The sequence below is a fragment of the Cavia porcellus genome, unplaced genomic scaffold, assembly GCF_034190915.1.
Source record: "Cavia porcellus strain 051 isolate PalLab524CR breed Dunkin Hartley unplaced genomic scaffold, mCavPor4.1 scaffold_2, whole genome shotgun sequence".
Lineage (NCBI taxonomy): Eukaryota > Metazoa > Chordata > Mammalia > Rodentia > Caviidae > Cavia > Cavia porcellus.
In genome coordinates, this window is record NW_026947485.1 from 139,721,853 (window position 1) to 139,744,581 (window position 22,729).

General features: G+C 33.4%; 1 protein-coding gene across 1 annotated transcript in view; it reads left to right on the forward strand.

The window, feature by feature from the left end:
• The window catches only part of Tmem232 (transmembrane protein 232), a 201,397-nt gene that overhangs the window by 13,652 nt on the left and 165,016 nt on the right, over positions 1–22,729 (forward strand). Inside the window, exons 2-6 of the mRNA XM_063235601.1 lie at positions 9,931–10,042; positions 11,510–11,615; positions 13,433–13,590; positions 19,149–19,248; positions 21,677–21,843. Of these exons, the coding sequence (XP_063091671.1) occupies positions 9,931–10,042; positions 11,510–11,615; positions 13,433–13,590; positions 19,149–19,248; positions 21,677–21,843 (643 nt within the window). The remainder of the gene's footprint in view (positions 1–9,930; positions 10,043–11,509; positions 11,616–13,432; positions 13,591–19,148; positions 19,249–21,676; positions 21,844–22,729) is intronic.

A 22,729-nucleotide genomic window follows, 5' to 3' on the forward strand; every position in this document is an offset into this window, starting at 1 on the left:
AAAGATGGCCTGAGTATATCACAAAACCCAGCAAGACTTCATACTTTGCTTTCTAAAAATTGCAAAAGTGAAAGACTTTGCTTTTTGAAGTGAGCGTCAGAAGATCATGTTCTAGTTGCATATCAAGGAAGTTGTTCCTTGGGATTCTGGTCATGGACACTTGACCCCTACAGCCAACAGAGAAAGAAGGCTGGCTACTGTTTCAGCTGGCTGCAGACCCTAGCATTATCCACATGGTGCTGGTTTTAGGTGCATACAGAATTCAGTAATTGTGAGCTCAGGAAATCTTCCACTCACATTTCAGAAGAAGGCCTGAGAGGCCAGGCAGTGTGGCCCTAAGAGGACAGTGTGTGAAGCCAAAGGTGTAGTGGATGCCCCAAAAGTTTGGAGAAGCCAGGAGTATGGACTGTCTGAGGAAAACAGCAAGGAGGCATCAGAGCTGGCCAAAGAGAGAAGTTCTGGGAGCTACATCTACCAGCAGTACCCTAGGCATGGAGCCACCCAACCCCTTTGGAGTTAATATCTTTTCTTTTTTTCTTTTTCTTTTTTTTTTTTTTTTTTTTTTTTTTTTTTTTTTTTTGTACTGAGGATCATGACCTCATGCTTGCCAGGCAGGTGCTTGTGTCCTTGAGCTAAATCCTCAGCTGGAGTTCAAATCTTGCCACAGATTGCTTCAGATGCTGGATTTGAAACTACAAGGATTTAAGCATTTTCTCTGCTGGATTTTGGACTTGCTTTGGTCCAGTTCCTCTCTATGCTCCTCTTGTACCTTTTGGAATGGAAATGTCTATCTTGTGCCATTGAATGTTGGAAGTGTTTAACTTTTCATTTCTACAGAGGCTCACAGCTAAGAGTCTGTCGTACATATCAGAGGAGTCTTTAGACTTGGATTTTTCAGCAGTACTGAACTCTTCAGAATTTGGCAATTCCTGTAGATGTACTGAATATTTTGTGCATAAAGGGATGTGCTTGAGTCTTTGGGGGACAGGAGCAGAATGTTATGGCTTGTATTTAGATGTCTCCCCAAAGCTTCATGTGGTCATAGGTGTGGCTTTTATAGAGGGGCTAGATCTAATGTGTAACTGATTTATGGTCCAATGGTAGGATTAAGGGTGAGTGCTACCCTCCCTAAAACTTTTCCTCTTTGAATTTTGAGTGAGTTGGGTACTTTGTCTCAGCAATGAGAAAAGTTAACTAAGACAATGTGTATCACCTCACATAGTTACCTTTGCTGAATACTGGTTCAGCAACCATTAAGATTTGCCTTACTAGCAGAATTCAAGTATGCAATACGGTATTGTAAACTATGTTTCCTATATTTGTAGATTTTACTATATCTACAGAACTTATTTATCTTGCATAACAGAAACTTTATCCTCTTTGACCAGTAGTATCTCATCCTCTCAAACCCCAGTGCCTGGCAATTCCAAATCTTCTCTACTTTTATGAGTTTGACTGTTTTAGATTTCATATAAAAGTGAGTACATGCAGCATTTGTTCTTTATCTTGTTTAGTTTACTTAGGAACTTCTTAGGAACTTCAGATTCATCCATATTGCTGCAAATGTAAGAATTTCTTTAAAAAAATTTTTTAAAAGCTGAGATAACGCCAGGGATTTAGCTCAGCAGTATGAGTGCCTTCCAAGCAAGTTCTAGGTCATGAGTTTGATCCCCAGTAACCCCCCAATAAATAAATATATAAAAATAAAAAAGCTGAGATTATATACTGATAGACAATTAGATTGTTAGCATATCTTGGCTACTGTGAATAATTCACCAAAAATCATGGCCATTTAGGTATCTCTTCTTAAAGTTGATTTCATTTCATTTAGAATTAGGAGTGGATCATATGATAACATTATTTTAAGGATTTTTTTTCTGTTGGAAATCCTCATATTATTTTTTAATAATGGTTGTACCAATTTAGAGTCCTACCAATAGTGTACAAAGCTTTCTTTTCTCATTGATAATACTTAGTACATTGGCTTTCCTACAGGTATGGAGTAATATTTTTTATTTACTTTTGCCTGATACTTATAATGCCTGGGACCTTTTCATACACTGATGAACATTCATATGTCTTCTTTTGAGGAGCATGTACCAGGTCCTTTGCCCATTTGTAATTGTTTTCTGCTATTGAGTTATTCACTTCCTTATTTGTTTTGGATATTAACTCTTTGCTAGATGTATAGTTTACAAAAACTTTCTCCTAATCTGCAAGTTCTCTTATCACTCTACTAATTATTACCTTTTATACATGTGGATATTCAGTTTCCAATTAAAGGTTTCTCTTTCACTTGCTGTGTTATTTTTCCCTTGTCATATAATCTATTTATTATAGATGCATGGGTTCATTTTTGAGTTTTCTATTTTCTGTTTTGTTTTAAATGGTCTTGATTTCAATATAATACTACATTTATCATTATAGTTTTGTAATATAATTGAAATTGATACATGAGACTTTGTTTTTCATTATCAAAACCATTCTGTATTCTCAAGGACTTTATATTTCAAACTAATTTTAGGATTCTTCTATATTTGTGAAGAATGTTATTGACATTTTACAGGTATTGCATGGACTGTAGATGACCTTGGATATATTGATGTTTCAACAACATTAATTCTTGGACATTGGATGCTCATTTGTCTTTGTCTCTTGTAACTTTTTAAATCAATGTTCTATTCAAACTCTTATTTATTTTGAATAAGTTTGAATATTTTGAATTAGTTTGAATAAGTTTGGATCAAACATTTATTTTGCTGTTATTCTTCCAGAGACCATTATTAATTCCTACCTAAACAAATGCTTGACTACCTGCTCTTGTTAAATTCCCTTTCCCCACATTCTAGTACTCAACATTAGAGCAATCCCATTAAACCTCACGTTAAATCGTGCAAATCCTTTTTTCAAAACTCTACAATAGTTTCACTTCTCATTCAAAATTGATATGGCTATCTTTTACTTAGCCGATCTTCCTTCATGCCTTTTTTCTCCTTGGCCAGTTCATTTCACCCCCAATTATATTTTACTTTTATCTATGAAGAAAATGTATACTAAAAAGATTCTGGCAGGCATCATAAAATTTTTTTTCCGTGGTCACAATGACCTTTGGCAATAGGAGTTTGTTTCTTAACCTAAGAGTGTTACAAAATCAGTTTATGAAACTTACACATATATTTTTCATTTTAGTGATTGTGTGTGTGTGTGTGTGTGTGAAACGTTCTTATTGGAAAAGCAAAATGCCTATTCTAGAAAACTGTTGTACTTATCCATGATAAATTGATGAATTAAAGTTTGAAAATGATAAATATTGGGCACTTTTCCCCGAGTCCAGCTAGATTAGGACCCTCGCTTGACCCGGGCCAGGGAACCTCGTGGCTTCCAGGTGCACTGGAGCAGTGCAGCGGGTCATGAGTGCCTGCATCAGCCTCCCTGCTCCCAGCTGTGCTTGGCAGACTCTGGAGTTCTAAGCAAGCAAGTGGACGCCAGCAGGTCCGGAGACTGAGCTTGAGCCAGCCTGCTCTACCCCCAGTAACCCTCTATCAATCCAAGGAACTGGGCAGCAGAGTCCCAGGAGCTAAGGGCATATAGAAGAGGATTTCCAACACACCTTGGGGAAGCCTTAGAATAACACCTGAAACACTTGAAACAAAGAAATATAGGAAAATGGCAAAACGAAAGACCAAATTACAATCTCAAACCTCTAGCCCATCCAAAGAAACCTTAGGAGTGATGTACATAGAAGAAAATATATGACATACACCTGAAATATCAGACATAATAGCAACTGAAATAAAGAAGCAACTCTGGGAAGCTTTAAAGGAATTCAAACTAGAAATAATCTCCCAGTTAAAAGAAGAAATGATAAAAGAAAAGAAGGAGATGCTGAATATATCTAAGGAAGACACAGTTGAAAAATTGGAGACACTAAACAAAAAGATAGAATCCCTGGATGAGCAATATATGAAACAAACAATACAAAAAGCAGATGCACAAAGATATACAAGAAATCAAAACTTCCACTGAAAGCTGTAAAAACCACCTCAGTGAAAGTGAAGATAGAATTTCAGACCTTCAAGACAAGATTGCAGCTAGTGAACAGGAAAGCAATCAGGAAATAACAATTCAACAACTGCAAGATGACACAAAGAAAAACAACATAAGATTGATAGGGATTAATGAAAAAGAAGGAGACAACATAAAGGATGTCAAGAGGATATTTAGAGAAGTAATAGCTGAAAATTTCCCAAGCATGAGAATGGAAACTGACATCAGGATCAGTGAAGCACATAGAACTCCAAATAGCCATGACCAAAATAAAACTACACCCAGACATATAATAGTCACCATCTGAGAAATCCAGAATAAGAATAGAATATTAAAAGCTGTCAGAGAGAAAAGATAGATCACTTATAAAGGAAAAGCTATCAGAATCATAGCACACTTCTCAGCACAAACAATAAAGTCAAGAAGAGCATGGAGTGAAGTATATCAGATTGTAAAGGAAAATGATATCCAACCTAGACTGATGTACCCTGTAAAACTGTCTTTCAAAATAGATGGAGAAATAAGATAATTCCATGACAAAGAAAAGCTGAAGAACTTTATGATCACCAAGACAAGCCTGTAAAGAATATTGAAAGACAGTTTAGATACACTTAGGAAAAAACCACTAAGTAAAAGCAGATAATTAAACAGAACAGAAAGATAAAGATGCAACAGCAGAAAGATAACATGTCAAAAATAAACCAACATATAACAGTTATAACCATTAATGTAAATGGTCTCAATGCACCAATTAAAAGAAACAGACTGGCAGAATGGGTCAAAAAACAAAATCCAACCATATGCTGTTTACAAGAAACCCATCTAACCCAAAAGGATACTCACAGACTGAAAGTCAAAGCATGTAAAACAATACTTCATGCAACAGGAAACCCCCCCCCAAATGGGGGTAGCTATTATGTTTGCAGACACTGGGAACTTTAAACCAATAACGATCAGAAGAGATAAAGAAGGTCACTACATACTGGTTAGGGGAAAACTTCAAGGGGAAGAGATAACTATGTTAAATATATATGCACCAAATTCCAGAGCACCCAGTTATATAAAACAAGTATTAACAGAAATGAAAAACCAAATTAGCAGTAACACAATTCTAACAGGAGATCTCAACACACCATTGACACCAAGGGACAGATAAACCAGATAGAAAATCAGCAAAGAATTAACAGAACTGAATCACACCTGTGAACAAATGGACTTAATAGACATATACAGAGTGTTCCATCCAACAACAGAATACATATTCTTCTCAGCAATACATGGGTCATTCTCTAAAATAGACCATATATTAACTCACAGAATATACTTAAATAAATGCAAAAGAGTTGAAATTATCCCTTGCATGTTATCAGATCCTAGCATTATGAAATTAGAAATTAATGATAAAACATACTGCAAAAATCCCACAAACACATGGAAACTGAATAACACACTCTTGAGTAATCAGTGAGTCACAGAGGAAATTAAAGAAGAAATTCAACAATACTTACAAGCAAATGAAAACACAAATACAACTTACCGGAATCTGTGGGATACAATGAAAGCTGTTCTCAGAGCAAAATGTTTTGCACTGAGTTCCCACATCAGGGAAACAGAATGAATACAAATAAATAACCTGGTGTTACAGCTCAAACATCTAGAAAAAGAAAAGCAAGTCAAGCCCAAAGCCAAAGTAGAGAGAAAATTATAAAAATCAAAGCAGAAATCAATCCATTTGAGACTAAGAAAACAATTCAAAAAATCAATGAATCAAAGATTTGGTTCTTTAAAGAATAAATAAAATTGATAAGCCCCTAGCCAACCTTATTTTAAACAGGGAAGGAATACTTCCAATTCATGCAATAAGAAATGAAAAAGGCAAAATCACTACAGACTCTATAGAAATATAGAAGATCATCAACACCTATTTTGAAAACCTCTACTCTCAAAGGTTTGATAACACACACAGATAAAATAGACAGATTCCTAAAAACATATGGAGTACCAAAGCTTGGTCAAGAAGATGTAAAACTGCTGAATAACCCAATTTCTATTAAGGAAATTGAAAATGTAATGAAGTCCTTACCTTCAAGGAAGAGCCCAGGCCCAGACGGATTCACTGCAGAATTCTACAAGAAATACAAAGAAAACTTAATGCTGAGACTCCTCAAACTGTTCAATGAAATTGAAAGGGAAGCAATACTTCCTAAGTCATTCCTGGAAGCAAATATTACTCTAGTACCAAAACCTGAGAAAAACCCCAACTAAAAAACAGAACCATAGATCAGTCTCCTTAATGAACACAGATGCAAAAAACCTCAATAAAATATTGGCAAATAGGATGCAGCAAATCATCAAGAATATTATACACCATGACCAAGTGGGATTCAATGCAGGCATGTAGGGATGGTTCAACATAGTAAAGCAATATATGTAATCCACCATATCAATAAAGCCAAAAGTAAGAATCACATGATCATTTCTACAGATGCAGAAAAAGCTTTTGATAAGGTCCAACACTCATTCATGATAAGAATTTTACAGAAAATTGGAATAGATGGTCTTTACCTCAATATAATAAAGGCCATCTATGACAAACAGCCAGTATCATACTAAATGGACAAAAATTGAAGGCCTTTACTTTAAATCAGGCACAAGACAAGGATATCCTTTATCACCATTCTTATTTAATATAGTACTGGAAGTACTAGTCAGAGCAATCAGACAAGAGAGTGAAATAAAAGGGATAAAGATAGGAAAATAAGAAGTTAAATTATCATTATTTATGAATGACATGATACTCTACATAGAAAACCTCCAAAATTCCATTGAAAGATTCCTAGATATAATAAATAAATTCAGTAACGTAGCTGGATACAAAATCAGTACTCAAAAATCAATAGCATTACTATACACTAGCAACAAAATCACGAAGAGAGAAATAAGAGAAGCCACACCCTTCACACTAGCAACCAAAAAATGAAATATTTAACTACCACTCTCATGAAAGAAGTGAATGACCTATACAGGGAAAATTATAATACACTGAACAAAGAAATTGAAGATGATCTCAGAAAATGGAAAGACATCCCTTGCTCATGGATAGGAAGAACAAACATTGTGAAAATGGCCATTCTCCCAAAACTGTTATACAGATTCAATGCATTCCCAATAGAAATACCATCAACATACCTTATAGATCTAGAGAAATCACTCCTAAATTTCATCTGGAACCAGAAGAGACCTAGAATCGCAAAGGCAATTCTAAGCAGCAAAGACAAAGCAGGAGGCATCACAATCCCTGACTTGAAGTTATACTACAAAGCAACAGTAGTAAAGTCAACATGGTATTGGAATCAAAACAGAGCTGAAGATCAGTGGAATAGATTAGAAGATACAACCACAACTACAAACACACTCAACCACCTTATCTTTGATAAAGGGGCCAAACAGGTTCACTGGAAAATGACAGTCTCTTTAACAAATGGTGTTGGAAAAACTGGCTCTCCATGTGCTGAAAACTAAAACTAGACCCATGTCTATCACCGTATACTAAAAGATCTGAATATTAAAACAGAACTAAATCTATTGAAAGACAAATTGGGAAAAAACCTTGAAGATATAGGTGTAGGTAGGGAATTTATGAACTCAAAAAATACTTCCCAAAATCAATAACTGGGCTCACCTCTTATTAAAAAGTTTCTGCATGTCAAAAGAAATCTCCAGCAAAGTGAATAGAAAATCCACAAACTGGGAAAAAAATCTTAGTGAACACTCCCTCAGACAAAGGACTTCTGACAAAAACATATAAGAATTAAATAAAATCAGACCCCCAAAATTCAAAGATCCAATCCAAAAACGGGCATCTGAGATGAATACACACTTCTCAGATGAAGAAATACAAATGGCAAATAAATACATGAAAAAATGTTCATCATCATTAGTCATTAGAGAAATGCAAATTAAAACCACACTGAGATTCCATCTCACTCCTGAAAGAATGGCCAAGATCAAGAAAACCATCAACAACAAATGCTGGAGAGGCTGTAAGGAAAAAGGAACTCTCCTGTACTGTTGGTGGGAGTGTAGACTGGTGCAACCATTGTGGAGGTTAGTCTGGAGATTTCTCAAAAAGCTGGGATTGGGAGTCCCATTTGTTCTAGCTATTCCACTTCTAGGCATATTCCCAGAAGAACTGAAAGCATCATACCACAATGATATATGTGCACCCATGTTTATAGCAGCACAATTTGTAATAGCCAGATATTGGAAACAACCTAAGTGTCCATGAACTGAGGAATGGATAAAAAAGTTATGATATTTTTATACAATGGAGTACTACTCAGCTATAAAGAAGAATCACACTGACATGTTTATAAATAAATGGGCACAGCTTGAGACCATACTCATAAGTGACTCACATGTATGAATACAGAATAGTTTCCCTATTGTAAGAAGTGCTAAAAATACATAAAATTATGTGGTAATCATGATTCCCCATTGTGTGGTTTTCACTCATTAATTGGAATGATTTTATTCTGGGCTGTTTGATATTATTGTGTGTGATAATATGAGCAGCTATTTTGAAGAAAACAAGACATCATAATAGCTAGTGCTGATTTAATATCATCTTGTTGTGAAGTCCCACCAAACTGTTGTTCTTCTGTCTTTATTGGTTTTATTATGTTATATCTTACTGGATTTTATTATATGTGATAGTTTTAACAAAAATTTTTATAGGAAAAGAGATAATCTAGAAACCACTGTTTGTTTTCTGTTAGCTGGTTCTAAATATTCTGTAATACTTTCATCTTCTTGAATGGTTTCACACTGTCTTGATATGTTTGATGCTATAGTATACGAAGTTATACTCAAATATTTCAAAGAAAGAGACACTGTGGTAACTACTGTTAAGTCGGATCATCTTGTGGTGAAACACTATGTTGCTTTAATTGTTCTGTTCTGACCTGTATTGTTATATTGTTATGTCCTCTTTTATCTCAATCTCCCCCTTTTAAAAAATTATTTTTATTATTATTTTTTAATTAAAGGAAAATCAAAAAAATTAGCAGGATATATTATAGTAACTTTTTGATTTCCCATTAACTTGAAGTCCCGTATTGCTCTCACCATCTTGTTTTGACTGATTTTACTGTATTCTTTTCTGTTTGATAGTATCAAGTTTGAGGGTATAGGCAACTACTCTGAAGGCAGTAAGATTCATTATGACGCCCATTTTGGTTTGACTATTATGTTCTTTTGAAGTCCTGTAATGTGTCCAATATTTAGGCTTTATTGGTCTTGTTCTGTACTGTTTTATTCAATATTATTATACCTAATGATATAGGCAATTATTTTTAAGGTATCAAGAGGCATTATGGTAACCATTGTTGATTATCTTGTATTCTGTTTTTACGTCATGTACTATGTCCATCCTTTGTTCTGACTGACTGCTTTATTTTGTTATATTTGGTTTTATTCTCTTCCAAAAAAGTAATAAGAACTATGGGAGTAATAAAACCCAAAATGTGTAAATGTTATTGTAAAAAAGAGAGGAAAAGAAAGTGCTCTAAATGATACAGCTACAAGTTTGTTTAGGTGTGTAAGATAGATGTCCATATTACTAAGTTTTTGTTGGATCATTGAACACAACTGTTTGCAGTCTCACTGTTTGAATGTCCACTTTGTATGCTTTAATCCTGTAACTTGAACAACTATTTCTAAGATGACAATATGTAATCTATTACCTAGTGATTTCTTACTATTTATTTTTATTTTTATTTGAAATTCTGTATTACTTGTGCCCTTTTACTGTTTTATTTTTTTTTCTTTAAATAAAATTTTTTAAAAATAATAAATATTGTTATTAATGCTTATTAAATTTAGGTCACCAGGGATAATCACAGAAAAGTTCATCTTGAAATTCAATCAAACACAGAATCCAATAGAGAAGAAAGCACTGCTGGAACAAGCAAGAAAAAATATTCTCCGCTGTAAGGTACAGCACATGATTTCATTAGTGCTGAGCAAGTTTTGTTTTAGAGTTGGTGAATGAGTACATGTTCTAAAATATCGAAAGAAAGAATAAGCATATCGGCACACCATTGTTTAAAGAAGTTCTAAGTAAGAAAAGAGAAAATATTCAGCAAATTTAAGTTAAAGCTTTCAACTAAATAATTAAATTTTCAGTAGCTTTTTGTGTGATGACTTCTCATAAACTAATGGAAATATGGTTGTTGACACTAGTCCATAAGCCCACAGCAATACATCAAAGGCTGGCATGTAGAATTTAGATTGTGAAAATTTAACCATTACTTTAAAAAGTTTAGCTGAAGTATAATGTAGTACAGAGAGTAAAGAAAGGCTTTGTAAACATTTACTTGTATACCAATACAAGGACTACGTTCTTGTTTTGTTTTGTTTGCTGTTATAAACTGTTCTTGACCTAACATAAAAAGTATGGTTCTTTAAGGTAAGATACTAATGCCCAAATTTTCAAATGTGTTAAACCAGAAAAGGAAGTAAAATAAACCTTTGCCTTGCCTTTAATACATTTAACTCACTGTCAGTTTAAGTTATAAGCTATCTCCATTTTTCCAATTCTTATTTTTATCCCCTTTCCTTACCCACCCTCCCACTGCTCCGTCTCTTATTCCTCTTCTCAGTTGAAAAATGTTTTCCCAGTTCCTATTGCCTGTCTTCTTTTTTGTTCTTCATTTATCATTTTTAGTTTCTCATGTAAGAGTCAGCTTAATTTATGAAATAAAAATTGCACAAAATTGAAGTAAATGTAAGATGCTTATTTGTTTTGTGATAATAGTTGTTATTTTTCAGTTAATGATTGTTCATATATATATATACATATATATATGTATATATATATATATATATAAACATTTGAGATAATCCACTTAAAACATTTGATGAAAAAATGGTATGCATGCAACAGGTGCCAGGATGTACATTCATCAGCAAGCCTCTTTCCAATTGGCTAAATGCTTCCTGGGGAGCCCCAGGATTGGACACTGCAACAAAGGAAATGAAGCAGTCACTGCTTTCCCTCATTTCCGTTAGTATTGATCTATCAACACTGAGAGCCAAAGTTAGAGCAAATTGATATCAAGCTTATTATAATCTTCAAAATTATTTTTAGACAATTAGAGATGCATCTCTTGGGAAAAATAAGATAGAAGTAACCACTGGTAGGCAGATTAAAAATGATTTTTATCAAATAACTAATGACAATACTCAAAATATTAATATTCTCTACATGCAGTACCAATAATTTGGGGAACATGTCAAAAATACTAATAAAAACAATCATATAAAATTGTATATAACTCTGGTTACAAAGCATCCACCTCACAGAATGACTTTCAGAATATAATTAAGAGATGATAAAAATTAAGAAACAAATAAAAAGTTATGCATTTGGGTTTTCATTTTTCATGTCTCCCCATTGCAGAGAAGATTAGGTCTCAGTTCCTTGGGTTCTGGGAAACATGTTCATCTTCCTTTTGCGTGGACTGAAGTAATATATCTGGCACAATGCAAAGGAGAAATTCAAGACGGTGTGTACGCTAAGCCCTTGTTAAGAATCCTAAGTGTTTTCTATATTAGTAGTTAAGACATAATTTAAGATCTTTAATTTCTAGAAATTTTGCAGGACACAAGAAAAAATATTTCAATATTCCAGTCTAAAAGTTTCTTTAATAATTTTGAATTTATGAATTTGACTGCTCAAATTTTTAATTATGAAATTGTTTAAAATTTTCTCATTATAGTCTTTATTCCTTTTTTCTAAAATTAGTAACTAATTAAAAAGTTATATAAACTGTCATTTAGTGACTTCCAATTACAATAAGCACTATATATTATAAAGTTTGTTTCTGCCTTTTATAATTTTTACTCATAAGACATTAATCAAATGGCCTTTGATTTTACTTATTTTATATAGCTGAGTTTCCTCATTACCTTTCATTTATCCCTTCTCATTTATGTCTCCTTTCAAACATCCTCCAACTAATCTAAAAAAGAAATTAAATAACATTATTTTTAAGAGGCTAAAATTCCTTCTCATTATCTTAAATGTTATGTATATGCCTTTTAAAATGAGTTTCAGAATGTTAACCACATAAGGTCAGGGAGTATTGCCCCGTGTAAATTGGGAGTGTAATGATTGTAATGCTCTCTAGGTGCTTAGAGCAGTAAGAACTGTTTTGTGTTTAACTTGCCTTTATAACCCTTCAGCGCAGTGCTACCCGTAGCTGTCTCTCTTAAATGTTTAGATGACTTTGCGGTAAAAACTTTTGGTTTGTCTCCAACCAGTATCCAAGTGCTTTGTTCATTTTTGCATTCAGGCCTCCGTGGGCCGTGTGATTCAGAGCAAGTAGCCCGTGCTCAGTCCCGGGGGTGAAGCATAGTTGGCCTGAGTTATTTTAGTCATTCCCATTAACTCGCCAGTGAATAGATTGGGAGTAATCACATGACTGATCCTGTCCAAAGGGATGTAAACACAGGACTATTTGGAATACTTTTATTAACCAGCTTTGAAAAATACATGTTTGGGAAGCATGTCTTCCCTCTTCCTGCCTCTCTTTATTGCTCTCTACGTTGTTTAATAAAAACATAAAGTTTGGAGCTTGGGTCACCATCACAGGATGTCCAGGGACGAGCTGATGGAGAAATTCACACACTGTGGACAGTTTTATTAACCAGCTGGGGATCCCTTCCGATTCTGATCTTGTAGATAACACACACCTTTTTTTGAAGATATTTTATGTTCAGTTGAATGTGTTACACGGAGCTAGAAGTGTTTTGACTCACTTGGACATTGACCCCAAAAGATTTCCTGAACATGATTTCTTCTCACCATCTTCATAAGTGAAATAATCTCCTACTAGGATCTCTATCTGTATTTTTGTCTGTTTCTACTCTGTAGTCCACTGTTCATTTAGCAGAGCCCTTTGACAGCCTAAATAATTTCCAATGACTTCTGATTTCACAAAAAATGAGCCCCAGTTCCCTGGCATGCTGATTCTGAGCCCAGTTTCAGGTTGGCTTTTCTGCATGGCAGCTGATTGTTCCAGAGCCAGACATTGGGGAGACCAGTTGGTGGCATCTATATCACCTTTTCTGATTTGGCCTTGAAAGCCATGCAAGTCATTCCTGCTGCATTCTCTCATTTGAAGGAAGCACAAGAGCTACTTGAGTTTAAGGAACATGGCGGTAGAATTTATCCTTTGCTGGGAAGGGTGCCAAATAATTTGCAGATATGCTTTAAAATTAGTATCTGATGAGCAAATAGTTAATTTCAAGAATTAATTATAGGATGCACAAAAACTAGGTAACTGTAAAATGATAGAGTTTCTATTTCCTGATATTTCAGAAGCTCTAAATATGCTCTTTGCTTCCCTGGACCATGCTTCCCTTGATTGTGATCATCTGCATGCCTTATTTTTTGTTGCGGAATCAGTTTTATATAGACTCTGTTGTGATGCATTCCTGAAGGAATTTCTATATTCTGTTGAGATAAAGCTGACAAAGGTATGTTTTGAACATTTGATGTGTTTCAAATCATTAATCTCTACACTATATGTAACTATATGACATCTATTTTAGGACTAAGGCAATAGTGTCTCTTTTACTATGGAATATGCTCAGGCTTAGTAATGTTACTTTGAGTTGTGAACAGAATATTATTGCCTGATGTTCAAGTAGACAGAGTCTGAGAAAATATAATTTTACAAACTATGTTAGAAAATATTTAATTAAAATCAATGTATTTATTGATTTTTGGAGTATATGTAAGTTTTATCTTTTCCATTTTAAGAAATTTTAATATTACTTAATTTGAAATTCAAAGTTGCTGATAGATAACCTTAAATAGCTTCCCAATCTGAAATTAGTTATTTCAGTCTTTCTGTCATTTTAGGGCTTTAACAAATTCTCTTCACTTGGGTTATATTTTATAAGATTCTTGAAATCATGTGGTTTTACTCCTGCTCATAATTGATGGTTGGAAACTATTAGTCAATTAAATTTAGCTTAATTAATAATAAACTTAGCTTAATACTTTTATTGTAAAGAAAGTAAAGAAGAGCTTCTGTAATGTATACCATAAGTACAAAACAAGTATAACTCATTCTGCAACATTATGTTTTTTTCTTGTTCAATTTTGAGTATGAACTCTTAGAAACAAAGCATGAGAGAATATTCATGAACCCGCCTTTCAGTAGGATATTTTGGGGAGACAATCATATTTCTGTCCAAACCTAATCTGGATGCTCTCTAACATATTTTGGAATAAAAGATTTATGGAGACAAAGCAAGAAAAGATGCAGAACACATAGTAGCAATTGGTTAAGCAAAAGGCTGAAGTTAAAAATGTTATGAATAGTTTTCTCAGAATTCTGGGATTACAAAGATTTTTTTGGTCTTTTTAAAAAACTTTCTATTGTTGATATATATATATATATATATATATATATATATACATACATACATACATATACATGAAAACATGCAGATATATAAAGTTAAAATAGAAGTATGAATATGAAATGTATAAAACATAAATATGAGTATTTATAATTGAAAAACAATGGAATGGAGAAATGTAAATCTGGTTCATCTGCCCCTTCCTTCTCATTTCATTTAGTAAGCTTCCTCCATTTCTTAACTTTTGCATTTCTTCTAGAAAAAAAAATTAGCTGGGCATGATGGCACATGCCTGTAATCCTAGCACTCAGGAGGCTGAGTCAGGAGGATCCATGAGTTTAAGGTCAGCCTGAGCTACATAGTGAGTTCAAAGTCAGCCTGAACTATGTAGTAAGACTTTGTCTCAAAAAATAAAAAAAAGTAAAATATAAAGTGAAATATAGTTTTATACATTTTCTATATTGCTTCTGTGTTATACATGTTATATCATTTTAAAATTTTTATCAGTGTATGTTAATGCGTAGTGATACATAATGCCTGCATTTGTCATGGGATATTGTATCTTGATCTCTTTTTTATACATTTATTCTGCCATTTTTATCCCACTCCCATTTGAGCTAAATTTCCCCTAATTCTTTTACAGTATGAAGTATACAATATTTTAAAAAATTAAATATTTTAATGGTACAAATTAAAAATTAAATGTTTTAATTGTACAAATTAGGGCTATGGCATATAATTGATGCAAGTTTACAATATATAATGTACCGCATCAGGGTAGTTAACATTTCCATCTCCTTAAATATTTAAAAAGTTTTGATTAACACATTTATGAATCTCAGCACCATATTTCAATACATGTACATAGTATGCGTTGATCAAGTCAGGATAATGAATATTTCCAACTCATTACTTTGTGTTTGGAACTGTCTGTCTTCTCTCCCAGTTGTTCATTTTGATCTTTTTAAAACTTCCCTTTTGTTTTCCCCTCCTGTCTCTGTCCTGAAACCCCAGATCCCTTTTTTATCATCAGGTCAGGTGACTTGGACAATTCCTTACAGTAACCACCAACAAGCAGTACTTAATTATGTGCTTCATACAATGATAAGTACCTTAAATATATTAAACTTAATATTAAATTGCTGAATTTTCTGTATATTCCTAAAACACAGGTGCTATTATTATCTAGCATTTCACAACATAGGAAATGATGGCAGTTTGTGTGATTCATCCAGTGTCCCAGGAGTAAAGGTTTGAAAACCCCTAAGCCCAGAGATTCTGGAGTCCCCGGAAGTACCACCATGAGACAACATGCCCAGTTCTCAGATTTACTAATTACAAAGCTTATTCTATATTGGTTTACCGGTATAAGCTAGCTAGTGGAAATTTGCAAGGCCTCCACGGGTAAGAACTTTTCTTGCCTTTGAGACTTGTCCTTATATAACTGACAATACACTGGAACCTTCCCTTTACTCCTTTTTGACAGAGAGATTTATTGAAAAATATCCCTGTCAAAGCTTTATCCACTTTATTCTGCTCATTTTGTAAATTTACTTTAAAACATTTTATTACTGCATCATGATTGCACTCATCATGGCGAGCTGGTACGTGTGCACGGTACGTCTTTATTCTCTTCACCTCTTCCCCTTCCGCTGCCTTCCTTTCATCTCTCAGTCCTCTTCCTGTTTGCAGACCCAGCTCCCTACTTCTTTTTGTATTTTGCTCTTTAAATTATTTATACTTTCAGTTTAATCATATTGGAAACCATGTACTATTTAGCCTTTTGTGTCTGATTTATTTCACTTAACATTATGACCTGAAGGTGTATCTCTTTTGCAACAAATGACTCAAATTTATCTTCCCTTCTGGCATATTAGTATTCCTTTTTCAGAAATGCTGCGTTTTCTTTATTCATTTATCTGTTGATAAATAAGTAGGCCATTCTCAATATTTAACTGTTGTGAATTGTGGTGTCATAAACATGATTATGTGTGTATTTCTGTAATGTGATGTCATGAACTCTTCAGGAAAATACCCAGACTGAAAGAGGTCCAATGGAATTTCTAGTGTTTAGTTTTTTGAGGAATCTCCATACTGATTTCCATAGTGATTGTACTAGTTTACATTTCCGCCAACAATGTAAGAGAGTTCCTTTTTCTCTGAAGCATTTGTTAGTCTTTGATTTTTTTGATGGTAGTAATTTTTTCTGGGGTAGGACATAATCTCAGGGTTATTTTAGTTTTTATTTCTATGTGGGACATCTTTTTTTTCATGTATTTATTGGCCATTTGTACTTGTATGAAGTTCCTGTTCAATTTACTGGCCCATTTCTTGATTGGATCTTTTATTTTGGGGATTTAATTTTTGAGTTCTTTAACATTCTATTGTCCTGTGTTGGAGGAGTAGCTAGCAGAAACTTTTTCCTATTATTTAGGTTGTTAATCACTCTATTGTTTCTTTTGCTGTCGAGAAGCTTTTTAATTTAATATAATTGTTCCTTTTGATTCTTGATGTTTATTGTGAAGTGTGGGTCTGTTCAGAAAATCCTCAACAACGCCTATGATTTCCCAAGTTTCACCTATTTAATACCGTATGTAGATATTTGGTCCATTTTTATTCAGTTTAGTACATTGTGAGAGATATTAATTCAGATTCAGTTTTCTGCATGTGGATACCCAGTTTCTCAGCATGGCTTGTTAAAGAAGCTGTCTTTCCTCTGTGTATGTTTTCAGTCTCTTTGTAAAGATCAGATGCGGAATGTGCCTGCAGTTCTTTCTGCGTCTCCCTTCTGTTCCATTGATCCACGTGTCTGTTTTTGTGTCAGTCTCATGCTGTTTTTTTTATTACTGTAGCTTTGTAATACAACTTTAAACCCAGCATTACGATGCCCCTGTTTTGCTCATTTCCCAACATTGCTTTTGCTATTCTGAGTCACTTTGGGCACCATATAAATTATCTCTAGTTGTGTGAGATACTCTTTTGATTTTTATTGCATTAAAGCTATGTATCAGTTTTGGAACTATGATCATTTTGACAATTCTGGTATCCAGTAACGGGATAACTTCATTTTTTGCTGTAGTCTTCAAGCTGTTTTCTGGACACTATGGTTGTTGCTATAGAGGTCTTTCACTTCTTATATTTAGTTAGGTCAAGATGTTAAAGCCATTTTTCCAAGCATAGCATAACTATGGGTAACCTCAGGTAAGATTCATGACTCAGGGTACAATAGAGAAGTTTCTCTTTTATGGCATATTAGATTTTGAACATTCATTTTTTCTCAATGTCTATCTCTTAGTCTTCAAAAAATTTCAAATTATCTTCCTAACTAGTTTTTCATCCATGGCTTAATGTGATGTGTGTTGTTGTCTATAATACTTTCACTTAGAATATTATAATATTCTTTTATATACTTTCACTTCTTTTTCATTTAATTTTGATCTCTTAGAAAAGCATATTACTATACTCTGGCTTCTCTTCAGATCGCATAAGTCTTTCCCTTTTACCAAAGAAAAGCACAGTACTACCATGAAATAGTAAATATCCTCCCCCACACTGGATATGCCTCACAAACATTTTATTATTTACTTGTTTATTTTCTGAGTCTACAAATCGCACACATTTATAATTTCTAGAAACATTGATGAATAATAATGAATCATCCACAAATTTATTTTAATGATAGAGATTCATAATAAAATACTTGAAAATATTTCTATAGTTAAAAGTTTTTGCCATTTAGAACAATTACACAGTCTTGGGGTTGAGGCTTTGTATTGTCATTTATTTGCCTAATAGTATTGGGTGAAGTACTGAAAATTGGTTAGATTCACCTATTTTATTTTGACGTATGTGTGATAACATGTACATCTCATTAATTACTACATTACAGTTAAGGGGACTCAAGATTACTTCTTCACATGCACATTCATAATACACCCTAGAAAGTGACAATTATTGCCAGTGTTTTGTTCTTTTCCATGATTTAACAAATCACATTACTTGTATTCTATTTATTTGTACAGTTTATGTGTTTCATTATGATTTTATGTGAAATCTTATATATTATGCTTTTGTAGACATTCCATTTTATGCAACCTGTGTAACACAAACTTTTTTAAAACTGGTTTAAACATCACAGAAGATTTTGTAGTGCTTTCCAGAAATGAATTTCTTCACAGTGCAGTAGAGAGCTTAGTACAGTATAATATTCTTCAGTTATAAAATAATTTTTTCACATTGTTTTGAGATTCATGTTTCCTTTCCTCAGTGTGATCCAGCACACACATAATAAACAGTCACTTATATACTAAAAAAGGTATTATGAAATATATCATGATGCTTTTTTAAAATTTTATTTGAGCACTGCCCCTTCATTGGTCTCATGAAACACTGGGGAAAATACTGTTCTAAAATATATAGAGCAAAATAGCATTCAGCACTGGTGAAGTATAATATATAATTGATTTATGAATTACTTTTGCTGACTAGCATTTCAATCTTCATATAAATTTTTTAAAGCTACTTCAAAACCACATGATATCAAGTGAGTTTAAAGTTATTTTACCAAAAGTAAATTTAATCATAAAATGGTTCATTTTCTGTATGGTTTTTAAACATTCATCGATGCAACACAAAAGAACTTTTTTCTTTTTTCTTTTTGGCAGATTGGCTATTTGATCTTCTTACGACTTTTTATATTTTACCTGCATGGTCAACTAGAAAATTTTAAAGAACATTTACTTAGGCTTCAGCCATATTCATATGGTAAAGTATCTTTTTTTACACTTATAAGTGTTTTATGTTACATTTTAAGAAGCTCAGACTGTCAAGAAGATGACCATTATATTTTTCATGAATGATTATAGATACACAGTGTTAGTTTCTGATCCAGATTGCATTGATTCGGTTTGTGATTTTTTGCCCTTATGTACCTGCTATTACTTTGTGGTGAGAACGTTTAAAATCTCTTCTCTTCACAATTCTGAAGCATGTATTTTTGCTAACATAGTCACCATGTTGTGCAGTGCTCACTAGGGCTTATCTTTTCTACCTACTGAAATGTTACACCCTTGACTAGCATGTCACTTTGGCCTCTTCACTCTCCAGCCATGGTAACCAGTTACTGTGCACTGCCTTTTCACCTCCTCTCTAAGTCTAATAGTGTTTGTGATTCAGTTTCCTCATTTCTAGTAATGCCTACCAATGCTAGATTTCAAAACTCAAATTCATAAGGTAATGGCAATATAGATACTGAGTAAGGAGCAGGCAGCAAATGCAACATACTGCACACAAACTAAATGTTCCAGATCACTATTTTAAAAGTTTTTCAAAAATTTTTGAACCAAAAACCATGGGAAGAAATATCTTTTGCTTTGTAATTCAGCACACACAAAATGTACACTCAGTCATGTAGAGACAAAAAAGAATTATTAAGGAAGAGAGTAAATGATGTAAACTATTATAGTGTGACTCATAGTTTAAAACTAAAAGTAGTTTTAAAGTATTTAGGAGATACAAAACGATAGATTTGATGATCAACTGGATTTATACGCTATGTGAGAGAAGAGTTCAGAAGGACATTCAGGTTTTAATCATTGAGGGTCAATTTTGGGGCACTATCGTACATACTGAATTTGAAGTTAACTTAGAAAAAAGTGAAGTCTGAAATATAGATTTTATAATTATCCCTGTTAATATAGTGGAGATAACCTGAGGCTGAGAAGTGGGAGGCAGAGAAAGTAATTCTCAAAAGTGAATCTTTGGGAAGGTAAATGTTTAATGGATTATTGGAATAATAGAGCCCAGGAATAAAGAATTTTAAAAAATAAGAGGAAGTAGTGACATCTAAGGAGGAAAGCCAAGGACTAAATTTTCAAGAACTCCAGAAGGGGTAATTAGGAGGAATCTGAAAAGCGGGTGTGGATCTCTGCAATCAGAATGTCATCCTGTGCCTCGGGGCTGAGGGGGCAGTAACATTCAGGCTGGAGGTAAGCAGGAAAGGAAAATTGAGGCACACAACCACGGTTGTGAAATTCTTCAAAAAGCTTGGCTATAAGGATTTATGCAAACATAAATATATCAATAGTTTGGGTAAAAAAATCATTAAAAGAGGAAAACAGTAGTGTGTTATAAGAGAAAGAGATCCAAAAAGAAAAGAAGGGGATGATATTTGATGGAAAAAGTCGCTGAACAGAACAGAAGGTAAGAGCTGACGTGGGTTAGGGGCCAACTTGTTTGTAGTGCCCCATGTGTGCCCACAGATGCCAAGAGGAAACTGCAGGTTAGTACAACAGAGATGTCTGACTTCCTCAATAAATTATAAATGTTCTGAACTCAGTGTTTAGCATGGTGATTTATCTAGTATTCAGATGATGGTGGTTGAAAGGTTTTGAGAAATTATTTGAATAAAATCTCAAGTTCTTGTATTAGTTTGTTATTGCAGATATGTCACAAAAAGCCTCCCTTTTTTCTATCTTTTTTCTTTCATTTTTTCTTTATTTCTACTAAAAACAATCTTCATTGCTCCTTTACCAAATTCTGGTAAGTAGAGTTTTAAGATACATCTCTATCTTTAGAGACAAGTTGCTTTCTACTCAACATCATAGCAACTACTACCTATCTGTGCAAGTGTCCAGGAGATTGGTCATCGCTAATTTTTCCACTGTTATGAATGGGGTGAAACTCAAAGATCGTCAGAGTCTATAAAAAAACACAAAAATATCTGTTAAATATCACAGTGTTTTATGTTAAGTGACATAACTGTGTCTATAAGTCTTTGTTTTAAAATCAATAATAACAATTTGAAAAGGAATAGAACTGGAGAATATTAGGTTATACGGCATTGATTGTAGAATTACAATTTCAAAGTATCCATTATGAATAGAATGTCTATTGTAATTTTCAACTGGAAGCTACCAAGCATTCCTGAGCAACAACAATGTTTAATTGGGGCTTCAACTATTATGCAATTGTGTTCTAAATTATCTAAAATCTTATGCCTGAATTATTTACCTTGTAGTTTTCTTTTGCACCAGCAGGGGGAGAACAAAACTTTATAAATCTCCCTAGATTGTGAAATGTAAAACATTTTCAGCACTTACATAGTGAATTTTATTTTACTTTAATGATTAAAAGACATGTGAAACACAATGCAAGATAATAAATGTTTTCCACAATTTTTTTTTTACAATAGCACTTTTTGCTTCTGGAGAGTCATATTACAAGTATCCAAATATCTTTTCAAATGTCCAATTCATGCTGAAAACGTTACAAATTATATGTGGAAAAGAACTCTTTTCTGAATCAGTTTTTAGCACTGTGGAGAACAGGGGAGGATTTGAGAACACAGATTCTGATGTGGTAGGTAATCTGACGTGGTGGTTTGTCCTTTTACTGTGATAATTATAGTTGTCAACCCAGCAGCCATCGCTGAAGGTGAGTTTAGCAGCGAAACCTAGTGAGTGACATGGTGGGCAGCACCCGCTAAATTAATGTGACAATTTGTACATTTTCCATATGGGGTCTTGTCACTACTACTACTTTAGATGGAGAAATCTTTACAGGCTCCATATTAGCCATTTAATTAAAAATTTCAACAGAATTTAGACTGATTTATAAATTAATATTTTAAAGTATTTTATTTGTATTCTAAGGAAAATATGTAAAATGAAGAAACAAATATAATATTTTATGCTCCCACAACTCATCCATAATAACATTGAATAGGCTATAAAAATCAACTAAAAACTTTAAAATTCAAATTGAGGAACTGAAATAATTATTGGTACATAAAACTCTTAATTTCTTTGTTTTAATAAGTAATACTTTTATTTAGTGGTGACTAAGTATAAGATTATCTGTTTTTATCATATTCCTAAAATATTCACAAATTAAATTCAAAAGATGACATTTATTGTATCTTAAATATATGAAATATCTAGTGATAAATGCAAGCATTTGAGAAAGCCCTACCAATAAATTATAGAAAACAATAAAACTGAAGTAAGCGGTCACTTTAGATGAAACTATCTATATATGGTTTCTTGGTGTGAAATAAATAGCAATTATGCAAACATAAACACAGTGAGCCACAAAATGTGCATGTTAATTATTTATTTTTTATTATTAAGTTTATTGGTAACATTTAGCTACACATAATAATCACCTTCACCATGGAGAATTTGTACCTGTGTATCATATATATTGATTTCTTTTTTTCCTGTCCCCTGCACTCCCTTCCGCACCT